The 15,980-nt window shown below is 34.7% G+C and overlaps 1 protein-coding gene across 1 annotated transcript; it reads right to left on the minus strand.

Annotated features, from left to right (window-relative positions):
• Positions 1–10,310: 10,310 nt before the first annotated feature.
• LOC137388675 (uncharacterized) lies at positions 10,311–15,509 on the minus strand. The gene is made up of 5 exons (XM_068075136.1): positions 15,393–15,509; positions 13,422–13,527; positions 13,006–13,094; positions 10,693–10,935; positions 10,311–10,387 (listed from the first exon to the last, which is right to left on the minus strand). The coding sequence occupies exons 1-5, from the start codon at positions 15,495–15,497 to the stop codon at positions 10,364–10,366; spliced, it is 567 nt and encodes a 188-aa protein (XP_067931237.1). The 5' UTR covers positions 15,498–15,509; the 3' UTR covers positions 10,311–10,363.
• Positions 15,510–15,980: the final 471 nt, after the last annotated feature.

Consider the following 15,980-nt stretch of genomic DNA (forward strand, 5'->3'; position numbering starts at 1 on the left):
TACACGTATATATAGATATATATATATACATATATGTATATACATACACATACGTATATACATGTATATAGATACGTGTATCTATATATATACACAAATAACATTTCCATAGGTTAGTCGAGTGATGATTAATATTTTAATGAATTGTTTTATAGATATAAACAGAATAAACAAATATAAATAATTTTGTTGACTGATGTCATAAATTAACTAAACTTCACAAATGAGAGATAATATTTTAAAGCTAGTAGATGGCTAGTGATAGAGCAGTTTGTCAGTAGTAATAGAGCAGTTTGTGGGTGGTAATAAAGCAGTTTATGGGTGGTATTGGAACAGTTTGTGGGTGGTAATAGAGCAGTTTGTGGGTGGTTATAGAGCAGTTTGTTGGTAGTAATAGAGCAGTTTATGGGTGGTAATAGAGCAGTTTGTGGGTGATAATAGAGCAATTTGTGGGTGGTAATAGAGCAGTTTGTGGGTGGTAAAAGAGCAGTTTGTGGGTGGTAGAAGAGCAGTTTGTGGGTGGTAATAGAGCAGTTTGTGGGTGGTAATAGAGCAGTTTGTGGGGGGTAATAGAGCAGTTTGTGGGTGAAATAGAGCAGTTTGTGGGTGGTAAAAGAGAAGTTTGTGGGTGGTAATAGAGCAGCTTGTGGGTGGTAATAGAGCAGTTTGTGGGTGGTAATAGAGCAGTTTGTGGGTGGTAATAGAGCAGTTTGTGGGTGGTAAAAGAGCAGTTTGTGGATGGTAATAGAGAAGTTTGTGGGTGGTAATAGAGCAGTTTGTGGGTGGTAATAGAGCTGTCTGTGGGTGGTAATAGAGCATTTTGTGGGTGATAATAGAGCAGCTTGTGGATTGTAACAATTCAAGAGGATGGCTAGGAAAGATTAAAGAAGGTCAAGAAAGGAGGTTTACGTTGATATAATTCAGATCAAATTCTATAGAGCCAATAAAAGGAAAAAATACAATAGAAGATAGCTAAAAGCACAAAGATAGAGAGTGCAGAACAGGGAGGTAAAAATGTAAAGAATAGAGAAATAGAGATGTAAATAATAGAGAGAGATAAATGTAGAGAAAAGGAAGGTAGAGAAAAGAGAGGAAGATTTGTAGAAAATAGAGAGATAGGGATAGAGAAAATGAGAGGGAGAGAAAGAGAGAAAGAGAGAAAGGGAGGTAGAGATATGGAGAATTAACATGTAAAAATGTGGACAAGAAACCCTTATCTAGTTGAACTAAGTAGGTGTTTCTATAGCAACGAGAACATCAGAACAGCTATGATAAAAGAGTTTGTAACAAATGCTAATGTTGTTGACACCTTTAATTAGCACAAGCAGGGCTTTTACTTCAACAAACCGAATAAATTAAGTGGTAGTTACAAAAGGTTTTGCTCTCAAAGGTTATGCACTAATGGATTTGCTAACACTAAAGGAAGTTGCAGTTTGCAGACAGTTTGATTAACTACAAAACTCTATTGATTTACAACTTTAAGTGTTTTAAAGGTAGTTTCTGTTTCTGGCATCCGCAGGTGTCAGAGTGGCTACATCGATATTAAATATGTCAAGAGAAGTATGATATATTAAATAACAGCTGAACTCAAATTACCAATCAGTTGAGCTGCGATTGCTAGACTGAAATCCCATGATGTGTTCATGGATACTAGCTGTCTTTTGGGGTATACTTTTACCGTTTTATGGTAAGTTAAAATTTGTCATTTTTTGAAAAGTAGAATACTTTTTTTTTTAAATTCGATGATGGGTTGGTGATGAGCAGACTGAGTACTCAATAAAGCGCATAGTATTTTATTAGATATATTAATCTGTATTCTATGTATTGTCTTGCAGTTTTTAGAAATGTGAGAGGCAACTTATATGCTTTACATAATTCAGAACCGTCTACTAGTAATTACTACAACTCTCTTCTGAACTTGCCAGTTGGCAGCCTTACCCTGTGTTTCTGGTGGAAAGAGGAGAACTTCACTTTACCAATAATTAGGCCTATAATCAGCATTGCTAGTTCAGGTACAGCTCATTCTCATATACCGAGTAACTCTGCTCAAACGTGATGATGAAATGTTAGAGATTGCTTGCTACTACATCAACAATTTCAAAATAGAGTGATCAACTTTGTACCATGATAGTACATGACTGGGTTTCTGACAAAACAAGATTACCTGTTCTACTTGAAGATGAACTTGCATTAATTATCAGAAAGTATTTTTCTGTCATTTGCAACTGTTTTGGATGTTTGAGGTGGTCTGACTGCCAGGATGTTTCAGGATTAAAATCAACAAAACTTGATCTTGGCCCGATCTTGGTTAAAACACTCAGATCAAGCGAAAGTAAAATTATGACACCTTTAGTTGCACAAAAACCGACAAAATAGAGACTCATAACGCTGCAACTTGTATGCAATAGCCGATATCAACTATAGCAAAATAGCAACTAGTGATGTCATTTCACAGATATTTTCCTTCTGAGCATTTCAACCGCAATCGTGTTTTGTTGATTTTTGCCTTGAAACAACCTGGCAGTCAGATCACCTCAAACCTCAAAAACATTGCTAGTTATAGAAGTCTACCAATATTTTCTGATAGAATATCTTAAAAGTTTGTGCATGTTTGTCTTGCTAATTGCTAATTGCATTGCTAAAAGCGTAATTTCTATATCTGTAGACCACGTTTTTCACTTCCCCTCAATCAGGTTTCACTGAACTGACACAAGTCTATTGCTAAGTATGTTTATGTTTTTTATACTTACAGGTGTCAGATGAAAACTTACTTGTATTGTCTTTTGATCATGTGCTGTTTATGGTTACTTTAGCATTCCAAAACCACCTGCTGATAGAGCAAGTGGAAGATAAATTGAGAATTCGCTTGCTTAGCTCTCCTATTGAAGTCGTCCAGTTCAAGTCAAACAAAGTCTGGTGTTACTACTGCTTGAGTGTTACCATGAATAGCTCTACGTACTACTATCAGGTAAGCATCAAAGTGCAGACTGCTGCTTCAAAGGGTCATAAACTGTAACCATCCAGACCATTCAAATCGATTGTTTTATGAATAAAATTAAAATTGGAAATGTAAAACTTCTTTGAGAATTTTACAGCCATAAAGATAACCCTTCTTTTAAATATTATCTAACATTTTTCAAAATGAATCCTGTACAAACAAATTAATTATTTTAGGAATAATAATTGTCTCATGAAACAATATACATGTATAATCATTTAGCAGCTTCTATATGACAATAATATAGCTAAATGAAAAATCCTAAAATTACAAAAATATTTTTAGCAAATCATTGTACGTAAATACATGAGTACATTTATAACACATATGAACAAAGTTGTGAATCACACAAATATTTATTTTAACTTTTTGTTAAATGTTGTTAAAGTGAATATATATTGATTAAGCAGCTTGTGCATGATAAAAATGTAAGTAAATAAAAATGGAAAATAAAAAACAAAAAAGGCTAATATAACAGTTATGCTGTCAATTATTTGCTGCACTAACTAAAAAGTTAATGCTATCAGTAATGTATTATTATTGTATTTTTATTGATATTTTCATTTTCTTTAGGTTTTTGCAAGACTAATTATTCAAGATAGTTTAATGATTGCTGCGAGAACAAATCTTTCTTTTAAGGTTGCGAGTTATTTCTATAGTCAGCAGGCCGTACCAACAAACATTCAACACTTCTCACTCATGAGCACAAAATATAATTTAGACAAGTCAATGCAATATATTATTAATTTGAACTAAAACCTGAGATATTCTAGAGCAGCTATGGCCAAATGGCAGAGCTAGGTCCGGATCTTTCTAGCTTTTTTAGTGAATCTTTCAAGTTTGCTGTCAAAAATAGTTTTTGAAGTATTTATTTTAAAACTTGGTTTAAAATTTTTTTTGTAAATTTTTCTGGTTCTTAATTTGTCATCACCTGTAAGCTACACTAACCTACTAGGTTAGCTAAAAGACTACTTACTTGCTTTGCCCCAACTTACCTATGTGAATCATTGTTTTCAGCAATTTGTATTTTATGAAAACTTACAAATACTCATCTTCATGAACTTGTAAGAGTCTATGTAAGTAGCAGAAAACTGTGTTTTGATAATATTGTGAAGTTAAAGCCCACTCATCATTTTTCTAATGATTTCAGACATATTCATTACAGCACATTCATTTTACTGCTTTTTAGTTCAAACTATGTATATTAATAACATTTTTAGTGTTATCTGGTGTTTTGTTTAAGATATACCCAAATAATTGCATCCTTATGTTTTGTAAAAAAGAAAAAGACACATCTTCAGCTTGGCTATAGTGGATCATGTTCTGTTCACCATACCTGTTCTAGGGAATAAAACCAGGTTAATACAAACCCGTATGTTCCAGTCAAACATGACCATCGTGAAATATTTGATGGTTTGTTTGAACAAAAGTCTCTGACACCTCCAAGGCAAGCTGGGACAAGGCTGTAAATTTACTAAATATAGTGTCAATAGTGCTATGATGCTATGATTTGGGTATGCCATTGATTTTGGAGCTAAAGGCGGCTGGCATACAATGAAAACTTTGCTGTCATATATTTGAACACCAACTATTTACTGACTAGCTTTATTCATTAGTGCAACTTAATGAAGTGTTGGTACAATTAGTGTTAGGTGGGTGGTTTGGTAACTTGGTAAATGTTGTAAAAGCATGTTATTTACAACGGGTCACTGCATTGTTTAAGTTTCATACCTTATTTTGATCACCTGACCTATTTCATAAATACAATGTTCAAAGTATATACTACGTGTAATTCTCTAAGTTTATCTCTAAATTGCTGACAGCATCATACAAGTTTTATATAAGTTTTTATTTCATTAGTTTATTTATTACTGTTTATTATTATTTAATATTATTAGTATTTAATGACATTCTGATGATTATTATAATACTTTGATAATATTTATTAATATTAAACAATATTATTATCTATGTATTATTTATTTGTTTTGTTAATGTATTCTTTATTTATTTATGCTATTTATTATGTTCTAAAAGAGTTTACAAAATCTTTAACTAGTGAAATATTTCATAGTAATTATAAATGTTCTGATTTCATTCATAGTTGAACGTTAAAAGAAGTGATGACCTAGGATGGAGTACAGAATTCACAAGTTCCAGCTACAATATGAATTTCATCCAGATCCCTGACCTAGTTAATTTGGTTCTCTACAATGATCAAGACTCTTTTGGAGGTTAGATCATCTAATTACAATTGACTGGCAGTAGGTACTGTATTGGTTCCTGTGTATTCCCTTTATATTGAGATATCATAAAAATGCAATTGGGAGAGTTTACTTCTAGTTATGGGTCGCCAACAACAATTGTCTATGATACTCTAGTATTTGTACTGTTGTCTGGTGCATACATGTTAATCTGACTTATTGAGTATGAAAAGGTCATGGGTGGGGGGTTCAAACATATATCTTGCAGTTTCATAGCTCAATTTCACTGAGCATCTTCTGAATAATTATAGCATATGTGTTGAGATGCCCAATAAACTTTGTTTTTGGAGAAATATCTTACTGAAACACAAACTGAAAATATGGCCTAATTATCTTATGATAGAGAATAAAGTAATCAGTATTCATTAATAGTAATAATAGTACAGTAATGGTAGCAGTAATATTAACAGTAGTAGTAATAGGAATAGTAGTAGTAATAGTAGTAGTAGTAGTAGTAACAGTAGTAGTAGTAGTAGTAGTAGTAGTAGTAGTAGTAGTAGTAGTAGTAGTAGTAGTCGTAGTAGTAGTAATAGCAGTAGTAATAGTAGTAGCAGTAATAGTAGTAGTAGTAATAGTAGTAGTAAACTAGTAGTAATAGTAGTAGTAATAGTAGTAGTAGAAGTAACAGTAGTAGTAATAATAGTAGTAGTAATAGTAGTAGTAGTCGTAGTCGTAGTAATAGTAGTGGTAATAGTAGTAGTAATAGTAGTAGAAGTAATAGTGGTAGTACTAATAACGGTAGTAATAGTAGTAAGGGGAAAAGTAATAGTAATAATAGTAAGTAATAAATCTTTATTTTTACATAAGCCTGCCTCGATTTCATAGCAAGTACTTTCAGCAATTTCTTAAAGATATTTTGGGTGTTTGGCAATATTGACAGACTGTTGGGAATTGTGTGCTCAACTCTTCTCTTTGAATAACAATAAGAAATTAGAATTAATATGCTATGCCACAAGGTTTAAGATGGGCATTGGCTAAGAGACATGCATTTCTTACAGGAAAATTTGATGCGAACCAGATGAGTGCAGGTTGGATAGCATGCCTGAACATATACAGGCATGTATTCACATCAGATGAGCTGATGGGTTTCGCTTCTTGCAACCAGCAAGGGGATGTCTTCTCTCTTCAGCCAGGTGTTGGAGAGATTCATGGAAACATTACAGTGTATAAGGATTCACTAATTGGTAATAATATAGTGATACTATTATTACTACTATAATGGAAGCAGTTCTGCACTCCATGAGAAATTGTCATGTAAAATGTAATAATTATATTCATAGTTAGTGGTGCAGTGGTAGTGCACTAGGCTCCAATTTGGAGTTTCCGTATTCAACTCCCATTGTGGCAACTTTTTTCACTAAACCTTTCAGTAGGTCTTCAAATGGATGGATGTGCACAACTCGTGTTATACTAAAGACAAGCTGAATACTTGGCGTTGCAAGAGTAATAAAAAAAGGTTTTTGCATAGAAAGTTTATTTTTAATCAATGTATACAACATTTACTATTCTAACTTTTAAATGAAGGTGTTTGTTAATTTTTGAGTGTTTTTGGCCGATGCACAGTCCAAATATTTAAAATCTTGAGGCATAGCTAAAATAGATCTTTGAAAAACATTTCTTACTTCTCGTGCTACACATTCATTCAAAATTTAAAACAGCTTATAAACAGTGTCAGGTATTGTAATTGCCATTGGTTAAGTTTTCTTACCAAATAAATTTTAGTAACTTAAGCTAGTCAAAGTCTTTACTATGATAAGAGCTGTGTTGGTTTAAAGCCAATTTTAAGAAAAAAGATTGCCCCGCACAATACTCAAACCGGTTAAGCCAAAATGTGATGCCAAGCACACTAAACAATGCATGAAGCCAAGCAGTCACCTGGAAAAGTTTGGGAATAATTTTCCTTATAATCGTTACACCTCATGATCTCTGATGCAATCATGATCTTCAAGTGTACTAGTAGTAACCAATAGTACTTTAGCAAGAGCTTTAGGCGTGCTTATTGTAGCCAGTGTAATAAGTATGTGCACAATTATATAGCAAGTTGGCTACGTGGAAAAGTGGCTAGCTCGTCTGTCTGCAAAACCAGTGATTTTTGAGTTCAATTTTATTGTGAAGCAGGTTTTTGTTCCTAGATTTAAATTGCTATAACTGGACACGCAAATGACAGGTGAGAGACAAACAAACACTCATAATTATATATATATATATATATATATATATATATATATATATATATATATATATATATATATATATATATATATATATATATATATATATATATATATAGATTATCACAGTAAAGATCATAGTTGTTTGAACCAGCATAGCAAACACTGATGCAGTTTGCTATGCTATTTGATGATATTTTTGAAATAACCATTAGATGAATTGGAAAGATGACAAATGATGCTAGAATTGGTAAGCAAGTCTTGCTTAAATTTAACTTTCCGCCAATGAGACTATTAAGGAATATTCTGTTTGCTATAAATATTGTTCTCAAGTACTAAAAATGTTTTGTACCAAGCATATGTAAATCTGGAGTTGTTTTCTAATCACAGGGGTGACAGAATTCCATCAAAACATTGCTCAAAGTCAGGATAGTTTTTATAAACTAGATTTTTAAAATCTGTCAATGAAATGTTTATTCCTAACACTATTGACCAGACCAGATAGCAAAAATTAATGTCGCGTTAATACTGAGAAACCTGTTTAAGTTATGAAGGCCTATCTTTACCCCCTCCCTTAGTAAATCATGCTTATTACAAAGTATTTGACTTTATAAAGTGCAATTATCAATTAACACCATAGTAACAGATATGACTCGTTTGCATTCTCGTACCAGTTAAGACATTTGATTGGTCCAATCCCTTATTTAGTCGCTACTCCGCTATCAATTTTCACCAATATTGATAAAGTCTTGTGAGAAAATTGATTGCATGACAATTATTAAATCTCTGCTTGTTTGAACATGAACAATACATAATATTTTAGCATTCTAGCCAATTTCTAATCTCTGCTAATATCTCTGTTTTATCTAAGAATCGTGTAATACTAACACTGAAAACTTTCCGTAAATCACAGGGACATTGGAAGACACCTCAGTCTACGTCTGCAATTTCAAGAACCAAGCAATGGTTAATCTCACACTGTCCACTCATACTGCCAGGAACCAGTTGGATTGCATCACTCTATGCGTGAAGACCGACAGCTGCAGCTCTATCAATTTCCAGGCAGATACTAGAGTGTGTGAATTTGGTTTATTTGAACAATCTAGATCTTTAGCTGGCCTGAAAAGAAATGAAGGCTGGATGCATATCTCTCTACATCTCTGCGCCTATCTGCAATTGATAGAAGGTTCCAGACAATGTCTGCATGGGCATTGCCACTCTTGATTTGTAGACAAAATCACAGACTTACCAGTTATGAAGTGTCACAAATTGACATATACTGTCAATAGACTCAATAAACTGTATCCTATAAATGTTTTAGACAACGCCCCTATTGATAACTGGCAATTACTTTATTAAATACGGCTCAACAACAGTAACACCTGTTATAATATAAAGTGACTATTTTATTTATAGGCTGTTGATAACATATTACAAGTGGTAAAATTTTCAGAAATATATTGGGCTGATTAATATTATATTGTTAAAACAAAGGAATATGCATGTCTCCCTTGATAAGCCAGTAGTTTGTACTTGCTGAGACTATTAAAAGCCATTTATGTCTTTATTGTGACTTATAAAAATATATTATTTTAAAAGAAGAGATAATAATCATGATATATGAACTTTTTAATAGTAATAAATGATTTTAATCGAAGTGATTAAGTTTCTCAGTCTATCAGTAAGGCAAAAGCAGCCTGAGTTTTAACATTGCTTCTTATGGTTTTATCACAATCGGCTAAACCCGGTGTTAAAATGGTTAGTTAATAGCCCTTGAAACCTGGTCAAGGGAGGTAAATCCAAACTCAGATTTAGCATAAATAATAAGACAAAGATTTGTAAGTCCTGAGTGGATTATTATTGAGTTACCCAGGAATCACAGAACAAAGAGTTTGATGAATTAAAGAATATGACCGTAATATGAAAAAGTCTTAAATCCTGGCCTGACTGCTCTTAAGGTTCTGAGCATTCACAACTATCAGATTAAATTTCAGATAAGTTAATAGATTGATACTAAAATAAGGATATGCAAACATGTCAGTTAACACTTAGCCATGCCAAAGCATATACACTGTAAAAAAAATCTATGCAGTATTCAATCACCTCAGATGGTCATTTTTCAATGCACCTGAAAAACTACACACTCGAAAATTATGCAATGTCCATGCGCTATTCATTCAATAAAAACACACTTCTATTCATCGTTTTATGCGATGTGCAACTAAAAATTAACGCACTGCTGATGGTCATTTTTCAAGGCAATTTCTATTCACACTGTGCATTAATCATAAAACCAAAATATGTACGCACTTAGCGTTTAAAAATTGCAGTTTTTAAACATTGACTGAGTTTTCTATACGAAGACGATTTTCACACGCTGAGTGCATTTAGCATTGCAACCTGGTTTTACACGCTTGGCGCATTATATTTTAGGGTCAAATTTGAACGCAGCAAGTGTTTACAAGTTTAATCACTTTACAAACAGCTCTGCGTTTTTTTCAGCCAAGGATATTTTTAAACAGCGAGTATATATAATTTATTATTAACATTTAATAAAAGCACTAAATAACTCGAAAAACACACACAGCATTTAATAAAAGCACTAAATAACTCGAAAAACACACACACCATTTAATAAAAGCACTAAATAACTCGAAAAACACACAGCATCTGTTTGATCAAGATCGATTTAGAATAATAATTAAAAAAAACTATCTACAATAATATAAAAAGAGAGCACGATTCCATAAAATCCATTGAGTAAGCCCAAACCCCAAATCACGTAAATAATTCGCTCTAAAAGTGGTGTCACTTTGGCATACTGGATTGGAAAGGTTACTATTTCGTGTGAATTGTGTTCTATGAATTTTGTTGTTATATGTTTTAGACTTATAGCGTTCCAGGCTTTGCCGGCACTTGCTTTTCTTCGCCTACTCATCGTCGGCTCGGCTTTCCTGCAAAAGAGAAAAAAAATGTTTCTATGATTTATGATAATTCCAACATGAAAAATAAACGTTAAAAATAAGACTAGGAAGACGGCAAAAAGCTCGACCAATGAGTTTAGGATATGAGTGTTCTCGGAAATTTTAGTTTCAATGATTTTACAACTGGTTGAAATCGTTTTTTGCGCCAAAAGTTACATTTTGGAGTTCTCTTCTCATGAATTATATGATAAATTGCTACCATAGAAATTCATTCGAATCCTACTTAGTTTTTCGACAGATATAAAACTAGCATAGCTGAGTCATTAGGTACTCACCCGCTTCATTTTTTCCATAAATTTGTCGACAGACAAATACTTGCTTCCCTTTCTCACGGTGCTGGAGCCCAAGAAGGTAAACTCCAGCAGCTGGCCAAACTTCTTGGCGTCGCCAAACTCGATGTCCCCAATGTAAAATACTGCCAGAAGTTTTAGCAGGACGAGAGGGTCCTCACTAACGCTTAACTTTTCCCCATCCACACAGAGTTTCCCAAATTTGAGGTGGGGAAGAGAATGGCTTACCTAAAACAGTAAAAAGTAAGTCAGATTGGAGCCGAAACCAGTCCAGCCAATTTATGACGTCAACAACATGCCTATAGAAACATCCTAATAACCTCTAACACGCTGAGTTGGAGTTGCGAACCCATAGCCGGGCTAATGTATGACGTCAACAACATTCCTATAGAAACATCCTAATAACCTCTAACACGCTGAGTTGGAGTTGCGAACCCATAGACGGGCTAATGTATGACGTTAACAACATTCCTATAGAAACATCCTAATAACCTCTAACACGCTGAGTTGGAGTTGCGAACCAATAGACGGGCTAATGTATGACGTCAACAACATTCCTATAGAAACATCCTAATAACCTCTAACACGCTGAGTTGGAGTTGCGAACCCATAGACGGGCTAATGTATGACGTTAACAACATTCCTATAGAAACATCCTAATAACCTCTAACACGCTGAGTTGGAGTTGCGAACCCATAGACGGGCTAATGTATGACGTTAACAACATTCCTATAGAAACATCCTAATAACCTCTAACACGCTAAGTTGGAGTTGCGAACCAATAGACGGGCTAATGTATGACGTTAACAACATTCCTATAGAAACATCCTAATAACCTCTAACACGCTGAGTTGGAGTTGCGAACCAATAGCCGGGCTAATGTATGACGTTAACAACATTCCTATAGAAACATCCTAATAACCTCTAACACGCTAAGTTGGAGTTGCGAACCAATAGTCAGGCTAATGTATGACGTTAACAACATTCCTATAGAAACATCCTAATAACCTCTAACACGCTAAGTTGGAGTTGCGAACCCATAGACGGGCTAATGTATGACGTTAACAACATTCCTATAGAAACATCCTAATAACCTCTAACACGCTGAGTTGGAGTTGCGAACCCATAGACGGGCTAATGTATGACGTTAACAACATTCCTATAGAAACATCCTAATAACCTCTAACACGCTAAGTTGGAGTTGCGAACCAATAGACGGGCTAATGTATGACGTTAACAACATTCCTATAGAAACATCCTAATAACCTCTAACACGCTAAGTTGGAGTTGCGAACCAATAGCCGGGCTAATGTATGACGTTAACAACATTCCTATAGAAACATCCTAATAACCTCTAACACGCTAAGTTGGAGTTGCGAACCCATAGACGGGCTAATGTATGACGTTAACAACATTCCTATAGAAACATCCTAATAACCTCTAACACGCTAAGTTGGAGTTGCGAACCCATAGACGGGCTAATGTATGACGTTAACAACATTCCTATAGAAACATCCTAATAACCTCTAACACGCTGAGTTGGAGTTGCGAACCCATAGACGGGCTAATGTATGACGTTAACAACATTCCTATAGAAACATCCTAATAACCTCTAACACGCTAAGTTGGAGTTGCGAACCCATAGACGGGCTAATGTATGACGTTAACAACATTCCTATAGAAACATCCTAATAACCTCTAACACGCTAAGTTGGAGTTGCGAACCCATAGACGGGCTAATGTATGACGTTAACAACATTCCTATAGAAACATCCTAATAACCTCTAACACGCTGAGTTGGAGTTGCGAACCCATAGACGGGCTAATGTATGACGTTAACAACATTCCTATAGAAACATCCTAATAACCTCTAACACGCTAAGTTGGAGTTGCGAACCAATAGACGGGCTAATGTATGACGTTAACAACATTCCTATAGAAACATCCTAATAACCTCTAACACGCTAAGTTGGAGTTGCGAACCCATAGACGGGCTAATGTATGACGTTAACAACATTCCTATAGAAACATCCTAATAACCTCTAACACGCTAAGTTGGAGTTGCGAACCAATAGACGGGCTAATGTATGACGTTAACAACATTCCTATAGAAACATCCTAATAACCTCTAACACGCTGAGTTGGAGTTGCGAACCAATAGTCAGCCTAATTTATGACGTTAACAACATTCCTGTATAAACATCCTAATAACCTCTAACACGCTAAGTTGGAGTTGCGAACCAATAGTCAGCCTAATGTATGACGTTAATAAGTTACCGAACTAAGAAATCCACTCACTTTGTGTTCGGGTGTTTCGGCCAGCATCTTTTTGTCTCCAAGGCGCTTTCCAATCACGATCACCAGTTTCTCAAATCCATAATCATTCGCTGCAAACAAAGTATTTTTGTTATATTTAAACTTTTTTTGACTACACACTACCAGGTAAGACCTCCAACAATAGAGACTAGTTCTTGTTTAAGCTGCTGCACATGTAAAGCATTGGAATGGAAAATAGGGTGAGACAAACTCCGTAGATTACTATTATCGTGAGGTAAAAAGCCAGTAATACTGACTAAAATCATGGGCACCCGACTCCGACTTATATCATTTTGGCGGTTGATATTATTTTGATAATTGAGCCGTTGCTAGCGCATAAAGTAACATATTGTTCTGCAAAGAAAGTACGTAAATTTGAAGATAATAAATACACTTACGATTAGTCTCTTTTGGACATGCAGCCATGAACAAATCCTCTGCTCGCTTTCCCAACGCGTCCAAATCCAAGTCCCGATTCAGAAGGAGCTCAAGCTCAGGTATAAGCTAACAAGCAATAAAAAAATAAGCAACTTCAAAATATCGACGCTAATTTGAAAGAAGAAGACATTTTAGCAAGCGAGAAATAAAGTACAAACATTTATCTTCAATATTCTTCCTGTAGCAAATCTATAGAATTCAAGAAATATCGACATTCAGTCGACTTGCCCGTAAATAAAAACTAGTTATGACCCTCAATGAACCACTTTACTGCTCTTACATGAAGTAATTCTAAGCCCTCAACGATATAGACCTTTAACAAACTTAATACGAGTTGACAATATTATTTATATAATCAAAAAACTTTGGTGGTGAATTTTTAAAAGCTGTGGTCAGATAGATGTCCAGTCAGAAACACATATCTGACCTGACCACAACGCCGAAATTTTTTTAGAAATTCAATTATGCTGAAGCCTACTTAGATAGTAATAATTACAATGTAAAAACCTAAACGCATAGGGTCAGATGAATGAAATCGAAGCTAGAAATGTGAGTTGTCTTATATGTGTAGTTTAAACGATGGATAACTAGCAGGCATGTGATTTCCAAAATTCATTTTAGCTTGCTGACGGAAGTCGTTGACAAAGTACTTTGAGCAAAAGCCCGAGGCAGCATTTCAATCATAAAATTATGAAATAAATGTGTTTATATACTGAAGTGGATAGATAAAAATACCACCTAAGGTATACTTAAATGGTGAAGGCAATGAATAGCGTACAGTAAGCCAGCGTTCGGAGCTAATACAAAATAGCTTAAAATAAACTTTTTAGCTTATGAATCACATCCCTGACTGTGATTTGCCATAATTTGCCTGTATAATGCTAGAGGTGCAGGATTATCTCTTTGCCGGAAAACACGGCAAGGCTGTCGTGTTTTCCGGCTAACCCTCTCCCTATTCCACCTTAGATTAAACACTGTCCTACCAGCAGGAATATGTTACAAGCCCAAACTACAATTTTATAGAAAACACATACTAACAATAATGGTTTATGCACATGGGCAAGTTGGAGTGGAATACATAATAGTAAAACAATACCTTACTCTTTCTTGAAATTTATTCCTTTGATTTTGGGCCCAAACATATTTATTTTTAAAAAATAGCCAACAAATCTAGACTTCATAACTTTTTGCTCATAAATTTTCAGAAATTGCTTATTACTAAGAAAACAGGCTAGGAATTCTGACTTAGAGAAGGTATGCCATACATTTTCAGTGAAAACATAGTTCAAAGTCTATGCCAAAGACATATTTGGGAGTAGAGTGCTGAAGATTTTTTAGAAGACCATAAAGTTATCCTCTGATTATGGAGAAGAAAACTCCTAATAGATAGGCAGTAAGTCTGCTCAGTGGTAGGATTACGTTCAATGCTGCGCCAGAATAGTGCTAAATAAAAACTTGGCAATCGTTTAATCCAGTGGCCAGATAGGACAGGCAACTGCCGAAATTGACCATAATCCGGCAAGTCATCCATCGTTTAAACTATAAATTACTGTGCACATATTATAAATTCCCTCCATAGAGAGAAACTAACTGGAATTTTCCCCTTGCAATGAATTTCAGTTCAACTCGGTCTCCAATAATATATAACATTTAAAGTTTCAGTTAATCCCAAGACTAAGACATTATTCTTTGAGAAACTATAAAGAGTGACGAGTCTAGTCAAGTTTATTTAAAATTGTGCTTTGGAAGTAGGTAGCCATCTTCAGCTCATGCAAATTGGTATTCGGTGCAGGTTGTATTGCAAAGACTTCGCTTGTAGCTTTTTAATATCAATCCACTAAAACACTACGTGAGACCTGGGCTCAAAATAGGATACTGGGAGAATGGGCAAAATTTTGAAAGTTCATGTTATTTTGGAGAGTAATACTTACAAAAGCCTCCTGTCCATAAATTGGCCACTCAACAACCATGCCACTCCAACCATCTTTCATGTTCTTAAAAGCCTCTTTCCTAATAGACAATGATGGACGAAGCATCTCCTTTACCGCACTCTGCAATATGAAGACTGATTATAGAGTTCTTATAGTTTACTGTGGTTAAAGTTAGGGCATCATCAACGAAAACTACAAATTTTATTCAACTTGCTATAAAGGGTGAAAAGTTACCATAAAAATTTCAACAATAATCAAGTTTAGCCGTGCCATCAGGGAGTATATAACTGGTTACATAATAGATTGTTAGAAAAATGTCCACCTTTTCAAAGAAGTGGAACCCTAAAAGCCGTGACACTGACACTCCATGCCTCATTATAATATTATTCGAAACGCGACTGTCAGTGAATGCTGCCATTAGAAATATAAGCAAATCTTTAATTTAGAAGCGATTTTGGCGGCGACAAAGTGGAGCCCGATCATTAGCAACAATGATGTATAACAAGAATGGTAATACCACAACAAAAATTACTTGAAACATTTAGCGGATGAAACAAAAGGCGCTCGAAAGGCTGTTGCATAATCAAG

Source organism: Watersipora subatra, chromosome 2, assembly GCF_963576615.1.
Source record: "Watersipora subatra chromosome 2, tzWatSuba1.1, whole genome shotgun sequence".
In the NCBI taxonomy this organism is placed as follows: Eukaryota; Metazoa; Bryozoa; class Gymnolaemata; order Cheilostomatida; family Watersiporidae; genus Watersipora; species Watersipora subatra.

Coding starts and splice junctions, on each gene's coding strand:
- LOC137388675 (XM_068075136.1), bottom strand. CDS start 15,497: ATGCTTCGTCCATCATTGTCTATTAGGAAAGAGGCTTTTAAGAACATG. Junction 13,528..15,392: donor TTTATGGACAGGAGGCTTTT/GTAAGTATTACT, acceptor ATTGCTTGTTAG/CTTATACCTGAGCTTGAGCT. Junction 13,095..13,421: donor ATGTCCAAAAGAGACTAATC/GTAAGTGTATTT, acceptor CTTTGTTTGCAG/CGAATGATTATGGATTTGAG.